Genomic DNA, 23,910 nt, shown 5'->3' on the forward strand with positions numbered 1-23,910 from the left:
TTTCTCCATTCAGCTAAATTGAGTCTATTCAGAAATCCCCCAATGTCTAATTTACTTTCACCCCTTTTATTATCCACTATTGCTAATTACTAATGACTTCCCCCGCCTCTGGTGCTTCAGAATCCGGATAAAGTAGCCTGGCCTGCTCCCATTTGAAGTAATAGGAGTTTTGACCTTGTGCAAATTGGGAACAGGATCGGGAGTTGGGTCTAGTAGTAAAAAAAAGAGAGAGAGAGAGAGAGAGAGAGAGACCCGTGGACAGAGGGACTTGGATATGATGCCACCAAAGCCTCTCTGAAGGGTACCTCAGGGTGCTCATACTCAGGGCATACTTATCAAAAGCTGGAATAGTGTGTAGCTCATCGTTAATTACTGTGATATGAAAGGAGGTTATATTGAAATCATCAGCAATCTCTGACACAGCCTTTCCCTTAAAACGGTCAGTACTCTGCCCATGAAGTCTCGTTTTACTTTGAATTCCAGTTTGGTAATATCTGAAGGGCTATGTTACATCAACTACGCATCGGCGTGGTAAATATACACCCTTGGAAGGGAGCAGGGGAAAGCAAAACCAAAGTACAGGGGATTTGATCCGTTTCTAGTCAAACCACTGGCACAGGTTCGGTGTGACTGAGTCTGCATAGACAGGCCAGGCACACCGCTCCAGTTCCTGGCAAGAGCCGGGTCATTTGCCTCGTCGGAACTGGGAGAGTGGCTTGTGTTGGTTTGTACAGAACGATCTTTAGAGCACTGGCCCGTCCTTAGCGGGCGGCTGTGTCAGGGTCTATACAGGAATCACCCTTTCTTTGTTCCTCTTCCTTCGGCAGGAGACAGCTGCGAAGATAAAAGTCCCCCCGGCCCGGCTTCCAAGCGAGTCCGCACCGCCTACACCAGCGCGCAGCTGGTGGAGCTGGAGAAGGAGTTCCATTTCAACCGCTATCTCTGCCGCCCGCGCAGGGTGGAAATGGCCAATCTTCTGAACCTGACGGAGCGCCAGATAAAGATCTGGTTCCAGAACAGGAGAATGAAGTACAAAAAAGACCAGAAAGCCAAAGGGATCATGCACTCTCCTGTAGGACAGTCCCCTGACCGAAGTCCACCCTTAAGTGGCCCAAACCACGTAGGATATTCCAGCCAGCTTCCAACTGTAAATAGTCTTAGCTATGATGCGCCTTCGCCAACATCCTTTGCCAAATCACAGCAAAACATGTATGGCCTGGCTGCTTACACAGCACCTCTCAGCAGCTGCTTACCCCAGCAGAAACGGTACCCGGGAGCAGAGTATGACCATCACACCATGCAAAGCAGCGGCGGCTTTGCCAATCCCAATCTGCAGGGCAGCCCCGTTTATGTGGGAGGTAATTTTGTTGATTCCATGCCAGCTCCTGGCCCAATGTTCAATATCGGCCATCTTTCTCATCCTTCATCTGCTAGCGTGGACTACAGCTGCGCTGCTCAGATCCCAGGCAACCATCACCATGGACCTTGTGACCCTCATCCTACATACACAGATCTTACTTCTCACCACACATCTCAGGGAAGGATTCAGGAAGCACCCAAACTAACGCATCTGTAGTGGACCGGGACGGATTGAGGGAGCGAAATGTACTCACGTTTAAATTACCTCACTTTTCTGACGTTACAGCGTTACTTTCCTCTGAGCGTCAACAGTATTAGCGGATTTCTCTCCCCTAACAGCCACATTCTTTTTTTGCGACTCTAAATAAGTCAGTGAAAAGGATCCTTTCTTTTATAGCTGTTTAAAGCATGACAGTGCAATATACTGCAAACCAAGGGGCTAATAATCTGGTAATGATGTACTTGAAGGTAAGTCTTATAGATCAATTAGTAGTAGCAGCGCGTCATGCTGAGGTGTTTTTAGACCAATTGTGAACGATGGGATCTTGCCTGCATATAAACTTATTTCAGAGAAGTTAATTTATGAATTCTTCAGTAATGCAAGGATTGCATTGGACTAAATGATATGTATTTATTGTTTTAAGCGAGACATTTTTTTGTATCACTGATTATTTATCCTCGTCTTACTGTATTTATGTGGATATTTGTAGAATTTATTCACCATAACTTCGGGAGATTGATTCAGGTCCCTGGTGACTATTGCATTTCACCTATTTAGTATATTTGGTCTGAACTAGTTGAGAGAGTAGTTTTGAACAGTTGTAACAGTGGCTGGTGTTTGTAGTTTATGTAAGGATTAATTAAGACTGTAAGTCTTTAATAGAGTAAAACAAACTGTGGCATCACACAAATAGCCCTTATGCATTTTTATAAAGTGTATTTATTTCAAATTGTCTGGGGCCGTTTGAACATCTATTTAGATTTAAAAAATAAGCCACTTTTTAAAGTTGGAAGTGTCTGTTTTAATCATGCAAGCTGCAAAGCGGAACACTCGGCCATTTTGCTTCTGATAAACTTCTACATACAAAAACCTCCGAGAGGTTGGCATTTATTTATTGATTCGCTATCTCTTGCACACATTAATTCGGTGGGCTATTTTGTTGGTATTACATTCTAACTATCTGAAATAGAAAAAGCTTAGAATGCAAAAACAAAAACAAAAACAAAAAAATAGAAACCGCCTAATAGTGATCATTTAATTAGGGTTTCCATAGCAATCCGAGCTGCAGCTGCCCGTCTCCTTTGTTATTTATACTGTTGTCTTTATACTAACCATAAATCAATTTTTTTAGACACCATTGGAAGCCCGAGCTTAATTTCGCGCATTTAAAAAAAACGAAAGAAAATTGACAATCAAATATATACAAATGAAAGGAAGCCGCTAAGTGTAGAAACTGAGGTACAGTAGTAGGTAAACAAACTATTCCACAATAGCTTTCAGTTAGGAAAGTTATCTCCATCCGCGTAATCTTCTGTAGCAGACAGACACTGATACATTCCTTGTGAAAACAAATCTTACTGCCATTAACAGATTATTTCATAAAAGAAACAAACATCTTGTTTCCTCCTTTTTATTTACATAACTGTGTTTAATCTCTTGCCGGATTTACAACGATTTTGTAAACGTAGAAATGGTATTAGCAAGGTTAGTAACCAGACATGTCCTTCCAGGAAGACGTTATTCTTACCGCCTTTAAAATGCTCAGTTAAGATTCAGATCTTCTGTATTCCCAGCAAAATCGTCCCGACGCATCACTTTTTAGTTTGACAAGTAACTGCCGCCCCTGCGCCATCCCCTGATGACAAGACCTGGAATTCCTAGTGTGAGAAATATTAACTCCGAGAGTTCTGGTCAACACGGGAAATCTTTATTTTCTGATCGTTGTGTTTCGCTGGACAACAATGTTTCGAAATATTATTTAGTTTTCCCTCTGTGTTGTTTTTAAAGTGTCACGTTACGCTGAGAAAAGAAGTGTATCCTTTTGTTAAGTTTCAACTTTTACCCCAGCAGATTTGAATATACGTGTTGTAGATCTGTAAACAAAACAGAATAAACTACTTTGAGCGAAGACATATTTTAACCACTTCGAGACCTACCATTGTTTTCTATGACACACACATCGATTATTTCGTCAGAGTTAAGCTATTAATATTTTAAATAAATAATCAATAAAATAAATAGTAATAATCTCTATTCGTGAATTATACAGATCCAATGCTTTGTGTTACAGTTTGCAGGGAATAGATCAAAAACTGAACTGGTACATGTAGATTAGTTTTATGTTCTTCAGGCTAAAGTATATTTCACGTCATCCGCCTATAAATAAAAAATGAATAATCCAGTGTATTCCATTTAGCATTTTATAGTATCTTATGTTACTCAACGTGCATTTTCTGAGTCTGCGGGTGTCTACAATCCAAGTGTTGTCTACTGTTTAATGTTTTATGGGCTAGACTTCACATAGTGTCTGGGCTGGGTTATATTATTATTAGTTCATTTAAAATTCATGTAACCAGGGAAATTATTATACACTTCCCCTTAAAAAAAAGGGGATTGAAGAAAGTGCTTTAGAATAAAAACATAATGTTACCGGTGAGCACTGGTATATCATATCTTTGTATGGCCTGGGGGCAAAGCTTGCAAATCTCTTTCTCCGAATGTTCTGACCGTTGTGTGTGGGAGGTGAGGTGGGAGAGGGGTCAGGTGATAAATAAATTCCGTTTCTTCTGGTTTATTCTGGTAGAGGCAAATCTGATGCAACTGCGATAGAACCCCATGGTCACAACCTAATTATGGGAAGTAATGTTACCTTGTCTAAAGTGTTGGCATTTTTACAGTGTTTGTACAAGCACCAGCAATCTAAGAGAGAGACACTTTGGCATAAGCCCTCCTTTTCCTTGGCCCGCAGTTTAAACCTTCATAAATTATACAACCCGCTTTCACTTTCAACATGCATTCAGTTCCCTTTGAGCCTGCAATTAGTTTTCTGAGCCATGGTAACCTAGATGAAACAAAACACGAGTGCAAGGGCTGAGCTGTGTGAGGCTCCAAACCTTCATTCATTTCCAGGAATGAACCTCCCTCCCAACCTCCCGCGAAACCAATAGCCTAAGAGCAGCAAACCAGGTCAGGAAGGCTGAAGTTGGTCTTTCAATTCCTGTCGGCATCATTTCAATAACGCCTGGTACAGTGACAGTCACAGACAATTCATCAGCCCTGAAAATTCATTTCTAAGCGGGACCAAACAACCCCTTCTGACGTGCTACTGAGGAAGAGACAAAGATGGCTTCGTTGTATGTCAGGCTACTTAAAGTCTGACCCGAAGCCCATTGAAGTCGATGGAACGACTCCCGTTGATTTCACTTGCCTTTGGATCAGGCCCCAATGAGTTTATTATAATAGCGCTCGCTGTTTATTTGTTTGATTAAAAATGGCATTCAAAATAACAACCAGAGAAACTGAGAGTTTTAAACAAATAACCCGAACCTAATCAGTGACTGTGCCTGCTATCTCTGCTGGGTTATTCATTGAGCGAAGGGGGGCGATTAATTTGATAGGGATTAATTCCTGCTAAAGGAAGATATTTAGTGTGGAGCTGACGGAACAATGTGACCTCTATTTAAGCGTTTTGATTGTGGAGACCTCTTGTAATTAGTAATAAACTAAAGTAAAAGATTTAGAGCCAGATCCTAGTCCATATATAGTCAGTAGCAAAACTCACCGGGGGAAATCCTGGCCCCACTGAAGTCAATAAATGGGACCTAAAAAGCTCCTTTATTTTTGAATGTAAGAAGCAGGTAACCTTCTGTCCAGTATAACCCACTTATTATTTACCATTTCAAACGGAGCTGTGCACAGGAAAAAGAACTCCGAAATTACACCTTGAAGTACCTCCTCCCTGGGTGGTTTTTTTGTTTGTTTGTTTTTGAATTACACACTGTAGTTAGGCGACCTCAGTGGTCATAGAAACACTGAACTGAATGGGATATTCCTGTATACTGAGGCTGATTTAAAGGCTGGACTAGTGCTTATCATCACTTATTATGCTCAGTGCTCTTTTCGCTGTAATAATATTTTCTATCGGTACAAAGACTGCTTAGAGTCCTGATCGCCACAAAGCTACAGGAGAGCGATCACTTGTTTGTACTATTCTGATACACAGCCATCCAGTTAGACCCCGAAAACTCCATTAGCATCCACAGAACAAGCTAAAAGAAAACGAGAACCTGCCTTTAAACCATATCATGGAAAAATAAAGACAGATACCCTTTGTGCGTTACCAGCAAATGCCTTTGAATGTAGGGACTGTAAAGATCAACTCCTTCTCCCCCCGCAAAGATCATTTATACCAGAGAAAGAATTGGTGTCTGAGGCTCTACGGGCTGGTAATAACCAGTCACTCTGCAAGATATTTAGCATGTCTACTGACCACCTTCACTAAGCGTTATTCCCTTCATCCCACTTGATACGGCTCCTACACAGCTCACATTCAACAGAGGGACCCTTGCAAAAGCAGCAGACTTTTCTGCAAAGCCCTGGAAAGCAGCTAGTTAGTTTAAATGTCCTCTCGGTTGGGGGACGGGGGGAGGGTTAGAGAAAAATTCTGGAGACTAAAATTTCTGTAAATGACCACATGACCTATCTGTATTTGACAAAGCTCGGAGAAATACCTATCTGTACATCCAATCTTTTGGCTGGGGACTTTGTCATAATCTCTGTGTTAATAGCTCTACATCGTTTACTTTAATATTTTATAGGCACAATTCCTGTAACTTGTTGTTTGGAAATAAATGTGGAAGTGGTATTCTTTATATCCCGGTATCCTGCCTATCACGTGGTCCTCTTCTTCTGGAAACCCTTTCTTTCTGTTTGTATTTGGTAGTGCATCTTAAAATGGTCCGTAGGAAAATACAATGCAAGCCCATAGAAAAAGAAATAATGCATGAAACAGTTATCTCATATAGCTGACGCCGGGAACCTTATTTCCCCCCAGATGATTTTATAACCGGTGTCTGACGCTTATATCTGTTTTAGAAACATCACTAAAATGTCTACTGTTGCAGGGTTCATCATACTCTGAGTCTCCTTCCGATGTATTTATGATTAGCTCCCTAGCTTGCTCGTTAGAAGAACGCATCAGTAACAGCCTCACACTAAAACTGGCGGGAGCTCTCCAGATTTGAAAGCCCTGGCTTTTCAAAGCCATCCTGCCACTCCCGCATTATGTTTGCACACTCTCTGGCTTGCAAGCTGCCGTTCCTTTTCAATGCTAAGGCCCCGTGGACTGCGGGAACTGGCTCCTCTGATGCTGGAACAGACTTCGCAACCCTCTGAAAAGGCTGCAGCAGATTTGGCACGGACTCAGGTCTAAGAGATGGACGTGGCAAGTTTTGGCGAATGGAGTTAAAATAGCAGGAGGGATCAGGGTAAAATAAATATCAAATCATTTGCACAGCAGCAACATAAAGAGGAAGCTGGAGGGAGACAACCCTGCCAAACAAACAGTCTTAAAAATCTATCTATTAAGAGTGTGCCAATAAGGTCAGGGTTGCAGAGCTGGCATGTAAATCGCTGTAAAACCCTGCAAAAGTTATTGATGTAGAAGGGGCTAAAGAGAGGGGGCTAATTTTAAAACCTCGGTAGTGAATTGTTTGTAAGTAATAAACCAGCGCACAAAGCAGACTTCCTTGCACTCAGTCAGCCCGGTGGAAAACCAAGGAAACCATCTGACATTGATTGGAAGGTAGATTCATGAGCAAAAGTTAATTCAGCGAGAATTAAACAAGAACAAAGGAACATATAGCAAAAAAGGGTCACTGTTAGGGCCCAGTTTTGCTCTCCGGATTTATGCTAATAGCTCCACTCAATCCGCTGAGCTCAAGCATGATTTGGCCCTGGCTGATCCACATTCTGCAATATGCAAATTGTTGAAATTCTGCCTTCTGGTTCAAATTCTACAACAGACTAATTTGGCTCTTGCTGGTAAAGAAAGATGTCTGAGCAGTTAAATAAAAGCTGGAAGAAGAAGAAGAAGAAGAAGAAAAGAGACAAGGACACTCAATTTTAGTTCCTGTCTCTTTATATTTCCAAAGACTGCCAATAATAAGACACAATGAAAGCCACAGCAAATACTCTATAGTCTCAGAAGAACTGCATTAACGCTGGCCAGCGTCTATCCAAGGGAAGGTTGGAAATCCCTCGCTAGAAACAATAGCTCTGTGGCAGACAGGCGGCACGAAAAGCCGGTTTCTTCTACGTGTACAATTAGCGGGCCGTGGTGGTTGGCTCTAGGACCACGTGCTATTATATATTTATGAACCCACAACCTATATTTTTAAAAGTCGGTAGATGGGCTAGCCCAGAGTTACGTTGGCCCCTGACACTGCTGGAGACTAGATACCAAGTTAATCACTGAACAGACAACAACTCTCCATTACCAAGCGAGCAGTTGCAGTGGGCAGGCTGTGGTCCTTGCTGGGAGCGGGGCTGGCGGGGGAGGAAAGGGGGATTGGTTCTATTAAGAGTTCATCAATCACACAATGTGCACTTTTCACTCGACAGCGGTTCCTCCTACTTCAGCTCGAGTCTGGGCCAGCTGGGATTCAACCAGAAACCGCAGCCGGAGGAGACAGAAACCGAAGCTCAGAACACCGCAATCTAATATTCACGGGCTGACGCTCGGCATTCAGCTTCCAGCAGGGAGGATGCAACTGAATCCTTTAGTGACAAAAAACGAAATGCAAAAAGTGACCCTGTGGTCGGGATAACAGCCTCCTCAGACTTTGTGACCCCTCCTCCCCCCGGTAATCTTGCCCCTGAAGTCAATACACAAGTATGCCCAGGATAAGCAAGATGGGCTTTGTCTACTTTATTTCTATACAAAGCCATTATAGGTTCTATGAACCTGTAAGTCGGTGATCAAGCAGGGGTACAGAGAGGTCTTCCAGGGGGTACATCCACTCATCTAGATATTTGCCTCGTTTTTCAACAGGCCACATGAAAAGCATGAGTGAAGTCCCTACAAACTAAAATTTAATGCAGACAGTGACTTGTTTATACCTATCCATATACTATACACTGAAATGTAAGTACAATATTTATATTCCAATTGATTTATTTAATAATAAGAAGAAGGTAAAATGCAAAAGTAAGACATTTTTCAGTGATAGTGTGCTGTGACACTTTTGTATTTTATGTCTGATTTTATAAGCAAGTAGTTTTGAAATGAGGCGAAACTTGGCGGTACAGTAGACTGGAAAGATTGAGAGCCACCGCTCTAAGCGACAGCTCTGAGAACATCTTCATTGGCTCATATTTTCCTGCCCCCCATCTCACCTATAAAAACAAATCTGGAATTCAGCCAGAAGGATTTAGCACACACGATTTCATTAAAACGTTTTCCTTAATAAAACCCCAAACTTTTGGGTACTTAATTAAGGGGCTCACATTCGTGTACAGAAGTGAAAACGCTTAATTAGTCAATTAATTAATTTATTCTAGTTTTGCCTGGCAAGCTCCCTGGTGGAAAAATTGTAACTGGACTTGAAAATAACTGTAGCTGTTAAGAGCAATTTAAAAAAATCTTCCCTAGAGGTACAGGCTCTGTGCTATTGCTTCAGGGCAGGGAGTCCCACGAATCTACACCGGGGTTTGGCTCTGATCAGCCTAAAGTACTTTGTGGTGTTTCTTTAATATAAAATAAAATAAAGGAATTTGTCAATGTAGGAACAATCCAACAAATTTGTGTGTGTGTGTGTTAGCTGACCATTGTAAAGTGAGATTTTTGCATTATCTCACCGTCACAGGGTGACCTGTTGCCTTTAAAAGGGAGGGGGGTTAGTGCACCTGTGACTGGTTACCTGCTGTCCAGTTGGGCTTAAGGGAAAGCACCTGGGCCTTATAAAGGGGGAAGGGGCGTGGGGGCGAAGAAGATGAAGACAGTAGAAAGAAACAGGAGAGGAGAACTGCGTAGTACAGTGAAGTTGTAGAGCGTTCGAAGTCTTCTCTAGGGCTATAGCGAATAGAAGGCGGTAGGAGAGTCTGGCCTTTCAGGGACCGAAATATACCAACCAGGTAGGCTGGGAGTGGCTTCCCAAAGCAGGGAAGAACATGGGTGTAGCTCGAAGGATTGGATCCCCTCTGGGGGAAAGACGAGAAACCCTAGTCTGCATTGAGACAACAGGGGGGAAAGAGGCTGGGTGGGAAGGCTGGAGAATGGAGGATTCCCATCTGGGTGTAGGGGAGAAGCCCCAGGATTTAGTGTTGGTGTGAACAGTAATATAAACAGATTCAGTAGGGGAGTGTCTTAAGGCCTCTGGAGTAGTGGAGTTTATTTAAGGAGCCCTAGAAAGGATAAACCTCTGTAGCACCTACTTCGTCATGCTTGGCTAGCAGGGGTGCTACAGGGAAGGTGTGCTTCTTAGCACTCCACTAACAGGACTTTCCCATGTTGTTAAGCCATTGGTTCCCAGGACTTGCCCCACTTAATCTTTCCTACAGATGTTTATAAAGTCCATGTAACATGATGAAGGAAAGCAAAGACTCCGAGTCACCAGCCCAGGTCTTATTTCAGTGATACTGATGAGAATTACTGGGACTTTCCCTATTTATGCATAACAGGATAGTTTCTGAAGACAGATTTTTCCTCTATGCGTGGGAGGTTCTCCGTTAATCTCCCCATTTCACCTTCACCTGTCACATTCGGGGGGGGGGGGGGCGAAATCCTCTCCGAAGCCTCTCAAAACTACTCTGAAGGTCAGCCGAGGGAGACTGATACAACTTCCTCAATCGGAAGAAGTGAACTGCCTTCACAGGGCATCCATGCTTTTCCTGGAGCTGAATTTGGATTCCACTAGGATGACTTCATTTTTGCTAATGCCAGTTGTCCAAATGTAGTCCTTACTTTATCCAAAACTTTCAGAAACAATCTACCGCCTCCACTGCGTTTCAATTTCTTTTTCCAAATACCACTATTAACCTTCACAGCCTGGAACCTATAATTTGCTTGTACACCAGGGCCACAACAATTCAGAATATCGGCAAATGCTGCTGAAATGTTTATCATTAGCTTTTCATATCTACCCCTCATGAAATGTACATGGTCAGTTTTCCTGGAGAGCCACTTGAAAACATATTCCTAAGAGTATTTTCAAATGAGAATGTGTGTGACACAGTATAGATCTAGATCCATCAGTAACCGTCTCTAATAAACAACTTCTGTAAAAATAAAATATCAGACAGTAAGCTGGGAGAATCCAAGTGCATATCTGGACTAGGGCTTTCACTTCCTAGATTTCACGGAGAATCTATTGTATCTACGCTAGTGTGGTGTAAAATTTCCTCAGCGCTTTTCAAGGTCACACTTAAATAATCATAGTGTCAATATAGGTTATGATATTGGAACCATCAAGGATGACAGGGCAAGGAAAGCACTTTTCTTTCAGCTGGCACCTGGAAAATGTAAGTTTTCCTCTGGAGAAAAGGATTCAAACAGTCACCCTGGAGGGGGAAAAAAGGAGAATGAACAAAAGGACAAATGGGTCAAATTCTGAAGTCCTCTGACTCTCCTTGGGAAAGCTACCTTTGACTTTAGTGGAGATGTGCTCTCAGTGCCAATGCTTTTTACATATGTACCTTCACTCCAAGGGTTTGTCAGACTTTCTCATTTTATGTTACTATTCATGAATCCATCGTGGCTTTGGAGCGAATTCCTTTATGTGACTTGCGTTTGAGAAGATTACTGGCGCCATTGTTCGCACCCTTACCTAACATAGTTTGGTCCAGGCTAGTTCTCTGCGTGGGTGGCGCAGCGGCACTGGAAGGCCAGATTCCACCTATTCTGGACAAATGCCAGGACTTCACCCAAACGGTCTTCTCTGGGCTGTGCCAGCTACTCAATAAGCCTGCCAGAAACTGTGCGCCCAATCCACACTCTTAGCCGCCCTAGCACTCCCTACGGACACTTCCTTTCCCCCTAGCTGTAAGATTCCCTTCTCCATCCCTGAACTTCCCAGGATTCTTTTCCAGACAACCCCCTTTTAGGAAACCCCCGTGCTTGCTTGGAGCTGCGGAGCACCTCCGACTCCAATGAAAATGCCTTTTTCCAAAAACTCTTTTGATCTCAGTGAACTGTGTCTGGGAAGTTTATACCAGACAGGTGTGTTGACCCTCATTGTCACCACAGTCTGGATTTGAATGGACATAAAGCCAAAAACTAAATTTCCTGACCACACATCAGCTGGGGGCCTCAGTTGGTTAAATAATTTTTTTTTCTCAGCTCATAATGATCGAGTTCATAGCTGGATCCTCTTCAAACTGAAATATGAGACTCTCATTATGGTAAATCACTGACAACATAGTTTGTAACTGTTAAAAGAGGACTGTCAGTGGGTATTCAGGGAAAATCTAATCCAGGAATGTGTTCACAGTAACCAAAAACTTGGTTGGTTAGTTTTAATGTAGTTGTGTTTTTTCTAACTGCAGTAACTCTTGATTTAACTGCACCACAAAAACATTGATCAACATTGTGGTCCAGTGTCCCTGCAATACTTTATTTTAGAAAATGTTGACTTAGGAAAAATATCATCCAAAACACTTCTGTTTTTCTGCCATCTGTGCATTAGAAAAGGACAAAACTGATGTTAAATAAACATCAGCCCCAACTGTGATTGAGTTGAAAGCTTAAAAGCGAAGGTTTGTGAGAGAGAATGGGGCAGAGCTCTAATTGTTCTACTGTTAGAATGGCCAGCTACTCAACAAACCCGATTATTCAGGTGAATGGATACTGGGCCTTTTTTTGAGGGGGGGGGGGAGAGACAAACTCTTTAGGTTGTTGCTGCAAATCGCAGCAATTTTCCTTTTTATTGAAGAGGAAATAATGAAGTCCTTATTTTGAAGGGTTGAAGTTGGCTAAGCTTTTCAGTGGACATAAGCAATGGCTAAAATGTCTAACAGAAGTTCCTAAGCTTAAAAACTTGTTTATTATTAAATTAAATGCTTCACTTCTGCTGCCCTACTAATTTCCTTCTCGAAGACCATGTCCCACACCCTGCCTTCTTTAATGCAATCTGTTCTTTCATCAAGGTATGGATTGGGCCTGGGGTCTACAACTTCCACTGAGAGCACTGGGATAAAAGTTGCAACTTTGCTTCATGGGAATTGCAGGTGCTCTGCTGCTTTGGGGAGTAGATCATCATTTGTGTCAGAAGCAAGGGGTCAGTTTTAGGCATGACCCCTTAACTCTAAGACCCATGAAAAATCGCTGGGATAGGGCCCAATTCTGCCTCGACTACATGATTTCAGTGGGAGCTGCACCCTTTTAACTGAATACAGGACTGGACCTTTGGTAGAACTGAGTATTCGGTGGGAGGTGTATGTATCCAATGGAGAGTGTATTACTGTATTTGGGGTGAGAGTAGGACTGAATTATGAATGTGCTTCCCCACTCTCTTTTAAGGGTCTGCCTCTGAACTTTGTAGATTTCTCTTATAGAGAAGGAAGCATATATCAAAACTTTAAACCGTAGCTCCGTTCCCTTTCCTCCCATGGGCTACATGACAGGTGCCACCTTTTCTGTCATGTGTCTTGAACTCTAAGGAGTACTCAAAATATTTAAAATACTTGCCTTTTTAGCGTGTAGTGACTTCATGTTTACTAGACTTGGATTGAAATAGAGCCCAATAGTTAATGAGTCAAATTTTGAAGTACTTGCATTGTAAGACTTTAGGAAAACACCATCACTTGCCTTGTGGAGTCCAATCTTTCCCTCCACGAGGTTAATTCCCTTCTGCCAAAGGGAAATGAAGTTTACAAAGTTAGAAAGTTTGGTAGAGCAGAGAACTTACTCTAATCTCTTTCCTGTTTCCTTTTATTTATTTCTGGGCCAGTCATTAACACTCAGTAAACACTATTGTATCACCCTGGGGACCATGAGAGCCCATTAACGTTGTGAGCCCTCGGATTCACTTTCAAGAGACTACAAAGCACTTATCTGATGGAGCAGGTCCATTAATTGCTGTGACTTGCAGTAACATCGAACCCCACCCAGATCTGAACTGTCTTCCGGATGCATTTTAACCTCGGATTTCTTAAAAACTCATCTGCATATATGAAGATCCTCTCGGAAAGGAAACACAGGTACAGCTGAGGATGAGATACCACAAAGCTGGCAAAAGACAGTTTTCGCCATTTATTGCAAGCAAGGCTAGATTAAACTGCAAAGGGAAACCTAGGAACACCTCTAAAATACATGATACACTACAACGTACAAGAAACTTCCGCCTTTCACTGAAATACATAAAACATTACTGCCCTATCCCCCCCTAAACAGTTGGAACAGTCGACCTAGGCTTGGCCAGGTGCATTAGCGTAGGAGTAAAGCTTTCTGAGCATTTTCTTTGCACTTGAAAGCCTCCTGGCAGTGCTCAAAGTGACTAGGATTTCAGTTTAGGGAACTGCCAGCCCCCTTTGCCTCCCGAACTAAAACTGCAGACGGTACCGAGCCAGGCTCCCTATAACCACAGTCAGGATTATAGTGGTTCTGCCAGGCAATGGGTAAGACTCAGGCCACATGAAAATAGGAGACGTCCCTGGGGCGCGCTGGAGAGGCCCGCGTGTGTTCTGCACCCACAGCACCAGCTGCCTTTACCCCACTCTTCCGAGCTAAGCCCAGTGGCCAGCGCCTCCCTCCCAGTCTCACCTTCAGCTCCCTCCTGGCCCTGGCCCCGTACCTCTGCGGGGGCAGCCCGGGTCGGCTCAGGGCGATGCCCGGCGCTGCCTCCTCTGCCTTACCGGCGCTGCGAGGTTCCCCGGGTCCTGCGCGCCGCAGCGCGCTTCTCCCTGGGCGAAGTTTGCGCCGGGGCAGAAGGCAGCGAGCAGCACCCAGCATCCCTGAGGTGGGCTCTCCACGGAGGGCTACGATTGGCCACCGGGCGGCACGTGCCAGCCCTCTGGCTCTATATTAGGACAATATTTACCTCCGCCGCCGCGATGGCCCTTGGAGGTGGAGGGCAGGTCCAGAGAGCGGCCCGGGCAGCATCCGCGGGCAGCAGCGGGCTCCTGCCCCGCGCCCCCGGCCGCTGGCCCAGAGCCGCGCCAGGACATGAACTCCTACCTGGAGTACCTGGCTCGCGGCGATGCCCTGCCCGCCCCGCCTAGCTTCTGCCCTGCAGACCCCAGCGCCGTCGCCCTGCAGCCCTCGTGCCCCCTGGGCGGAGAGAGCGCGTACCTGGGCCGCCGGCTAGTGCCAGGCGCAGGGACTCCGCCCGGCCCGGCCCAGCGCCCTGCGCAGCAGCCGCTGCCAGCCGCGGCCTCTCGCTTTGCTGCCTGCGCTCTGGCGGGGGCTTACGACTCCGGTCCAGCTGCTGCGGACTTCAACGTCCTGTCTCCGGGCTCAGGCTGCGCCCTGCCCTACGGAGCCAGCGCCCAGCTGGAGGACGCTGGCGGCGGCCACCTGCGCTATGCAACTTCCATCTTCTCCGGCAGCGGATCGCCGCTCCCGGTGAGTTACAGCGCCTTGGCCGGGCAAAGCCACTTCCACCCCTGCCTCAAAGAACCGCCTGGCGTCCAGCCGGGGGGCTTCCAGAGCGCCTCCCCCTCCCCGGGGACCTACCCCAAGCCCACCTCTCCGGCCTCAGGGGGCGCGCTCGGCACCTTCGAGTGGATGAAAGTGAAAAGAAATGCGCCCAAGAAAAGTAAGTGTGAACCTCGGCGAGGGGGCTGCATGGGCACAGCTCGCTCTTAGCGCTTATGGAGGAGGAGAGCGGCGCGCCCTAAGCGCTAAGAGCGAAAGGAGGATGTGATCGCTTGCAGGGTCACTTATTGTTTCCTTCTCTCGCCTCAAATACCTGTGAGCAACGGGCGCCCGCGTGAGACGTTCATGCAAAGCGTTACCTCTTCGCCCTTGGAGCCGGCGTAATGCCCAGAGAACCGGCTCCCGTGCGCTGTGCCCAGAGCTCTCACTGCTACTGAACAAACGTTTTGTGTTGCAGGCAAACTCTCCGCCCACGGGGTCCATGCCCCCCCCAGCACCGTGCGGACCCATTTCAGCACCAAGCAGCTCACAGAACTGGAAAAGGAGTTTCATTTCAATAAGTACCTCACCCGGGCCCGTCGCCTCGAGATCGCGCACTCGCTCCGCCTCAACGACACTCAAGTGAAAATATGGTTCCAAAACAGAAGAATGAAACAAAAGAAACGGGAAAGAGAAGGGCTGCTGATCCCCTCACCTGCCGCATCCCCCTCCGTGCAAAGCCCAGCCAAGCCAGGCAGGAATTCTGCACCCTCCTCCCCTGCCAAAGACTCCTGCTGATCGCGGCAACGCCAGCTGTTGTGACAGCTACTTGCCAGGAAAGGAAGGCCGCGTTTCAGACACTTTATAGAATGCATAAAGCATCGCAACAGTGTTAATCCTGCACAACCCGAGCCAAAAAAAATAATCATTTCACGAAGACTATCACTGCCAATGAAATATTTGGGCTGTGTCTACCTAAGGAATTAGATGTAGCTATTTTTTTTTTAATGCCGGACTGTAACAATATACAATTGCTCTTTATTGCAACTTGTTTACATTTTATTTATGGGTCTATCAGGGAAAGCTGACGGTCAAAACACTCTGCTAATTTCCTCATAGGTCTTATGACTTGTTTGGTCAAGTAGCCGGCACACGCTGAGCCTGTGTCTGTTTAAAAAGTCAAACAAGACCACGCAGAGTCCTCCAGCTTAGTAATATATATACAACGAAAATAAGTTAAAGGAGGATTATTGCTATTAGTAAGAAAGCCAAAGAAGATGCAAACTGGCTGGTTCAGTTGAGTTTCTGCACTGGCAGAGAAGTTTAACATTTGCACTACAAGGTGTTTTAAATTGCTCCTACTTTTCAATGTGCCTGAATGGGGGGCGGGGGGGGGGGGGGCGGGAGACAATCACCATTCATATAGTTCCAGTACTATCAAGGACTAACTGACCTGTTAAATGTCAATACTCCGAGTGATCAACGCGGTGTCCGGATTTGCATTGTATTTATATTTTGTGAATAACAGGCTTTGTCTTGAATAATTCTGAATTTAATTAAGTGCTAGAGCATGGTTATTGGTTTTTATTGAAAAATAAAATACACAATCACCCAGAGTTGAAAATTAGTCAAAATTAATACATAGTTACAGAACAGATTCAAATGAAATGGATGTGGGAAAGTTTTGGTGAACGCTAATAGCGTCATTGCTATCTTGTCTTTATGCCTTCTGCCAGGGTCAGACTTTGCTTTAGTATGTTTGACAAGTTATAACAGTAAATACAATGCTTTTTGTCCCTTTTCCGATGTCAGGGGCTTACAAAAAAGATTTTGACGCAATGTGATTACGAAAACAAGAGGTACATATTTCCTGTTTCCCACCTTTACAGTGCAAAAGCCTAAAGAAGCGTGATTTGCAAATAGGGTAGTTTTAATTTAAAAAAAAAACTTTTAGGGTGGTTCGCAGTAGGGTACCAGCACATCAAAGGGGCGCGAAGGGCCGAATTCACACTTCCAAAGTCAAGAATCACAAAAGAGAGTTGAAGCAAAAAGGAACACGTGCATGTTCTTGTTTCCGAAGTTCAATGGATGACCTTCAGTCTCGAATGGAACCAAGAGTAAGACTCATGCTAGGGAATCTCCACTTGTTTTTCTAGTAAATCCCTGAACTACAAACCTTTGAAAAACATCCTAGTATCAAACCATATGGATGAAATATTTTAATTACCCAGGACATCACAATCCTATTTTAAAAAGCCTAAACCACTTGGAAATATGTTCATAATACTCTCCTGATAAAAAAAAAAGACTACTGAAAAGTCAGTCACTCAAAAGCAATCACTTGTATAAAAGCAGAACCCTAGCAATAGTGAACTCAGAACACATTCAGGATAAGTTTTGTGGAGATCCCTTTTAACCAAAACTCACAGATTTTAAGAATATGGAGAAATAAAAAATAACCTGATTGGAAAACGACGTCACACTTTTCAATGTAATGTTGTCAATATTATTCTTATATATTGGGGCCATCTGTCTTTCAACCGCATAATGCTAATTAGCTCTCGGTTAAAACAACAGAGGACCCACAGTGATGTGTCGGTATTTCAAAGGGTCTCCAGGCTGGACGCATTTTCAATGACCTCCGGTCTCTCCTCCAGAAGTCTTTGATATGGCAATGCACCCTGCCTTGAAAAAAATCTGAAATCTACACATATGCAAAGAGAAACAACTTCACGGAACCCCTGATCTATATTTCCTTTTCCAGAGGGAGCTATTTGAAAGTCTCTCGCCTGCCCATTCAAACACACGTATGAAAACACCCGGTGGCTTCACATTTACATCTTGAGGGAGGAGTAAATCTGATCTCCTCCAAGTTATGGTGTCTTGCCTAGCAGTCCGGCTCATTCAAAGCCTTTCGCCTCAGTGTAGGAATCCAAGGGCCAGATTCTGCTCGCCTTGATCACACAACATCACCACTGACCGGACTGGCAGTTAGCGGGAATGCAGCAAGTTTTGGTCCCCTAATTTCATTTGTAACTGAACTTTTAAAAGGGGCGTAGACCGCTCTTATCCCACCCAAAGACCTCCAAGGAGAGCAGGGTCAGAGAGAGTTCAGACAGAGAAGAGACAGAGACAAGGAAGAATAGAAAATACTTGATCCTTTGCAAGGTATCCGTTGCCACCTCCAAAAAGACCAATATGTCTAAAAGGTCCCCATTTAAACAAAGGTGCCCGGAGCAGCTTATCTGCTCTCCGCAGGTCCATTGCAAGAATGTATGCCGGTGTGTAGTGGGCGGCTGTAGCATTTCCTGGATCCCTGCTTTGCTTTCCCAAAGGGGACTGCCTTACTCCAGAATCCCTACAGTAATTCGAATAAGCCTTTGAAAAGACATAAACACAGTACCGAAGAGAGAGGCTATCAGGCAAAACTAAACAAATGCAATGATATTAGGAAGGGGCCTGGAGTTTACCTTGTCCCAACCCTGGGTTGCGTCACAAGCTCCCATTCTACTCTGTTTTGCCCCATTGATTCTTACCTCCTGCCCTCTCCCAGGGGCCCTTGGGCAAGAATGGTAAATACATAGGCCTCACACAGCACTTGCAGCCTGATCTGGTTTCTTATATCATCTTCTAGTTCTCAGATTCTTGATTATGCCGTATGGATAAATTAATGCTCCATACTAAATTAGTTTACAATCAAATCTTATCAAATTTGAAAACCTCCGACTGTTAAAGTTCAGAAAGATTTGGTTTGCCTGCAGACATCTCTTTGTGCAAAAGACCAATGGGATTGATAGTTCTTTGTTGTGCAGTTCCAAGTTCAAAATGAGGAACAGCCAAGTGAAGTTCATCCAAGTGTGAACAAGGCTGATCTCTCTCATCTGATTTCTGTAAGTCAGCGCTTGTAAAATAAAGAGCAAGGTAAAACAGAGCCAAAGGAAATCTCAAAGGGCGGATTTTACACTGATTTTCTTCCTTTCTGGGTTTAGTTGAGAAGTCAGAATAAGCTTATAACAGAATTTTAAAATAGAAAATGAAACTAAATAGATGTTAAACATAAAATCCCAGTTTAAGGGGGGATGAATGTTAGGGGATTTGTGACTTTAGGGTTTCTGGGTAGAAGCCAGCTTAGATCCAACAGTCATTGTCTGTTGTTGGCAGCTCGCTGGCCTATGTGAAATAGGTGTAGTGGTCTCACTGTGGTTCCTAGTTGGCAGTTGTCCACATTACATGACCACTATCACAACTGGCACTACTTTTCATTCTGTTGATAATCTTGACAGAGAGCTTTGAGGGGCTGATGAGCCTGGAGATTGAATTTCTCTGCAGATGAGGGCTGCAGTACATTGTCTAGGTAGCATGGGGAAGCTAGCACTTCTCCTGTTATGCCAGTTCTGTGGAGAGAGAAGTTCAGTCTGCTGGTCTGTGATTAGCACTACACCTCACTTGAAATGTCTTTTTGTGGCTGGCAAAGGGCTATAAATATTCCAACAGCTGATTTTAAAATTCCATTTTAATTTTTACCTTCTAGTATACTCTGTGGCACGGCTAACACTGTTGTGCCCCAGAACACATTCCCTGAAAGTTGTTAATGTTCACAATTATGTCTTGGATGCCCAAAAGCAAGCCAAAAATCATACCTTGAATCTGCCCCATCCTTGAAGAAAAATGGCTGTTGTTGTTGTTTAGGTCCAAGAGGTAGAAATCAAACCAGGACTGGGAACTAGACTGATCAGATAGGCTGTGAAGTTGCAACCTCCATGTTGTATCTTCCATCCTGAGGTGCCCTTCAGAAAAAGGTTGAAATAGAGGCCTTTCTCTTTTCACTGGAACTTCTCTTCCTCTGAAGCATCAAGTATAATCATCACCAGTGGCTGCTCTGTTGATTGTTGCTAACACAGATAGAGAGATCACAGATGGGAGATCACAGGAAACAGAATTTTCCCAAACCGTGTAAAAAAGAGACGAGATATCTCAGGCTGAATGTTGAGGTGAAAGACAGATGGCTGCACTGGGGGCACATCAGGGATTCTTGACAATGAGTATGGTGTAAGTATCTTTAGTACTTGAGGGATGTGACCTCCCAAGATTGAAGTGTTAGGTTACGCATTGTATTTTTCGTGCATTTGCAAAGTAAAATGAGATTGTAAGCCCCAAATTACACATACTTACAAACACAAACACACACATGCACAGACACTTCCTCTACGACGCACGATGTTACCATTTATCCATAAATAGCTGATTCACTTCTTAGGTTGCCATTAAAAAAACATAGTCATTGGATTACCTGCATGAAACTAATTGCAACCAAAATAAATGTTTACAGCTTCTTATAAAATTAATGGCACCAAAACCGAATGTTCATAGCCTGTGCTGATCACTCACTAAAACACTAGGAAAATAGCTACTGACTTCTGACTGCTCCTTTAAAAGAGAAAATAAATAAAAAGGGAAGATCCCAAACAAGTGACATACAACAAGCATTGGAGAAATAAATCCAAATCAAAACTTTTTTATCCAAATATTTAAAATGACTGGATTCCTTTACAAATAATTTCTATTGTTTTAAAACACATTTCCCCCACCAAGCCTACTGTTAGTATTCCTTCTATTTTAACTACAAATACACATGCACATACAGCCACAGTAACATATTTTCCTAGCAGCATGTGGTTCTCACGCAAACTTCAAAACCAGCTGTTTTTGCTTCTGCCTCTAAGATTGTCACATGGCTTAGGGGTTAGTGGTTTGTCATGGTTTTCATTTTCGTAATGGTTTCCATGTTCATGCCAGTCACTTTGATTTTGAGGAATGTATCAATTTTATAAAAAGGCCAGGTAAATTCCTCATTTTGGGGCTGCTCCTGTTCCGTTGAAGTCAAAGGAAAGATTCCAGGGAGGCCATTGACCACACCAAGCCACTTACAATGAATTGTCTTATGCCATATATTTTCCTGAATAAATAAATACACATTTGCATTGTAGCAGTGCATGGCTCTGTATCTATCAGAATGACATAGTCTGAATATCGGGATGTGCTTGCAAATTAAGACTAAACCCTACAACTCTTCTACAAGAGTCAGAAAAAATTCATGGGAAGGAACATAATCACATTCTATGCTAAAACCTAGTGCTTATTTTAAATATAGTTTTTTCTCAAATGATATGGGCAGCTTAATGACACCTTGGATCCCCATGAACAATCTTAACTGTACACATGTTAGTTCCTGTTCTTTTGCATTATTCTGTCAGCAAGATACCCAGAGGAATGAGATAATGCAACTCATGTGCCAATTCCTGAATAATTGAATAAAAATGTCTGTAATATACATGGGCGTACACATGAGACAAATAAATGATAGATAAGGTCTAACATTTATTCATTCAACATTAAACCCAGCAGTTGGGTGTTGCATATGTTCACTTTGATGCCTAGCAGTTGGAAACAGGTTGTTGGTTATGCTAACAGGAATAAAGGCACAGTTCGTAATTCTCATTGGAATTAGTACAGTATTCCAGCCTGACCTTAGCAAATACTTACCATGCTCTGCATTATTAAGAATAATTAATATTATGGGGTTTTTTTGCTTTATTTTTCCCCCAGACATCATTAAAAAAGAAACCCAAAAAGAAATGACTATATCAGTCATAGATTACATTCTACCTAGATGCTATTGGCTTAAGCCCACAGTCCACAAAAGGATCTCCAAAAAAAAATTATATATTTTTGTCAGAGAAGATGTAACAAAACCATTGGCTTGGAAGGCTGGAGGTGCATTTGTCATTTTCTATGGAGGAAAAATGGCATGCAGTTGCTATGTCTGAGTGGGATAAATAAACATTTGGATAATGTGCGCTTTGGCTATTTAAATAATCATGGAAAGTCTTGTTTCCTTGGAAATCAGATGCAGGCAATAAGAACACATCAAGTTTGAAATGGTCACACAGAATTGAATGTGTGTGGGCCACTTGCACTACAATACCACAGACCTTTCCTTTAGGGTCATCACAGACTACTTTGAAATATACTGTTGATTGCATAAATAGCTCTGTTTTCAGGATCAAGGAACAAAATGGTAAACCAGACAACAAACATACGGACTATATTATTATCTCCTTTTAAAAATGTGAGCCCTCACTCTATTTTTTAGTAAAAATTGGAGCAATAATTTACACATGAAAGAGTAAAATAAAACAAATTATTAACTGTCCTCTCACAAAAATTCTTATCAGACAAAATTACAAATGGAAAGACCTGCTTTGTGGTATCAAATATTTTCTCATAAAAGCTTAAAAACCTTGGATGATTTTTATACTTTTTAAACTATATTCCCCTCTTAACCTAAATGCTAAGTAAATACTTATAGTTGTTACAAATCCATTTGTTTGCTGTGCAGTGGGAGATAGATATGGGAAAAACTACCCATAAGCCATATACATTGTCACAATGTCATTAATAGATGCCTTAAGTTTAGAGTCAACTGTTTCTTCATTTGCATTTTAAACGTAGGCCTTCCGTTTTGACTGATTTTTCCACTGCACATACTTATAATTACTGTGGTTTTTAACTGGGATAAGGCACCTTGTTGAATCAGAGAGAGATTAAATTGACTATCTATTTGTTCTCTGTACAGTGCCTAGGACAGTGGGGCTCTTAGGCACTATGATAACACAAATAAATTATAATGATAACAACCAGTCTACGTCACACAGTAACAGAGAACAAACTGCCCCATGTCTGTTTCATCATAACAGACAACTCAGTTCAGGTTAGGAAGTTAAATAAATACTTGTTGCTGGTAATTTACTATTTATTCCATTGACATTTTAGTGGTTCTAAGCTGTAGGGCAATTAAGTATGTAATGGGGTATGCAAACCAAATATAAAATGAGTTGTTATTTACCCAATAGATGGTCACTCTGTGCTAATACAATTAGAATACTTTTGATTAAGATGATTTTTGCATCTGTGGGTCTTTGTAGCTTCCAAGAAAAGATTTATAGTGTGATGCATAAATCAATTACAGTTTGCACTAAGCCTTTATAGCAGGAGGGGGGACAAAATGCAGCCCACAAGGTTCTGCTGTTGACCCATGGCTCCACTCTTCTTTAATACGGAAAGCTGACCCACTGAGACTATAAGTCCCAGGATGCTATCTGAACAGGTGATGTTTACTTATTAAATTGGTTGAGCAAGAAGCTGGGAATCAGGAAACCTAGGTCCTATACTGGACTGTGCCACTGACTTGTTTTGTAACCTTGGGAATGTTATCTAATTTTTCTGTGCACTAGTCACATCTGTAAGATGGGGATAATAATAACCACTGTGCACTGTATGGATGAGAATGCTAGACATGTGCAAAATACTATTATAATTTATTAATATCTACCTTATTTTAAACACATTAGTTGCTTTCCTTGTGCTCTTGGCAAGTTGTCAATGCAATCCTCAGTTGCACAAAGTTTTGACCATCTTTGATTTATGTGTTTTGCCAATACATAAACTTAAAACCTCAGATAATGGTGTAGTCTTGGGAGTTTTGTGTGAACATGGGATGCAGGATTAGGCTTCTTAGGCCATGTCTACACTACCACTTACGTCGGCAAAATTTATGTCGCTCAGGGGTGTGAAAAAAACCCACCCCTCAATGACATAAATTACACTGGCATAAGTGGTAGTATGCACCACACTGTGTCAGCGGGAGAGCTTCTCCTGCCAACACAGCTACTGCTGCTCACTGAAGTAGTTTATTATGTCGACGGGAGAGCTCTCTCCTGTTGGCATAGGGCGGCTACCTGAGCAATCTTACAGCAGTGCAGCTGTGCTGCTGTAAGCTTACTAGTGTAGACAGGGCTTTATATGTTGAACGAAATTAGTAGGTATCTCCACAACATAGCTTCATAATGAAATTCACTTGCTTATTTTTTATTTATGTTTTTGTTTCCTAAAACACACAAAGGTGACAGCCACTGGAGAT

At 43.0% G+C, this 23,910-nt stretch overlaps 2 protein-coding genes across 10 annotated transcripts in view; both read left to right on the plus strand.

Moving 5' to 3' along the window:
* The window catches only part of HOXD3 (homeobox D3), a 42,336-nt gene extending 33,195 nt beyond the window's left edge, over positions 1–9,141 (plus strand). For 7 of the 9 annotated variants that reach the window (XM_073305941.1, XM_073305938.1, XM_073305939.1 and 4 more), the window contains one exon: positions 828–3,500. In XM_073305941.1, coding sequence (XP_073162042.1) covers positions 828–1,576 — 749 coding nt within the window. In that variant the 3' untranslated portion in view covers positions 1,577–3,500. Of the gene's footprint in view, positions 1–827; positions 3,501–7,981 lie in introns of those variants that run through there. The other 2 variants (XR_012154302.1, XR_012154301.1) reach the window with 2 other exon arrangements.
* Positions 9,142–14,432: 5,291 nt separating this feature from the next.
* On the plus strand, positions 14,433–16,294 carry HOXD1 (homeobox D1). Its single transcript, XM_073305945.1, has 2 exons — positions 14,433–15,111; positions 15,409–16,294. The coding sequence occupies exons 1-2, from the start codon at positions 14,520–14,522 to the stop codon at positions 15,726–15,728; spliced, it is 912 nt and encodes a 303-aa protein (XP_073162046.1). The 5' UTR covers positions 14,433–14,519; the 3' UTR covers positions 15,729–16,294.
* Positions 16,295–23,910: the final 7,616 nt, after the last annotated feature.

This window comes from Lepidochelys kempii, chromosome 11 (assembly GCF_965140265.1).
Source record: "Lepidochelys kempii isolate rLepKem1 chromosome 11, rLepKem1.hap2, whole genome shotgun sequence".
Classification (NCBI taxonomy): Eukaryota; Metazoa; Chordata; order Testudines; family Cheloniidae; genus Lepidochelys; species Lepidochelys kempii.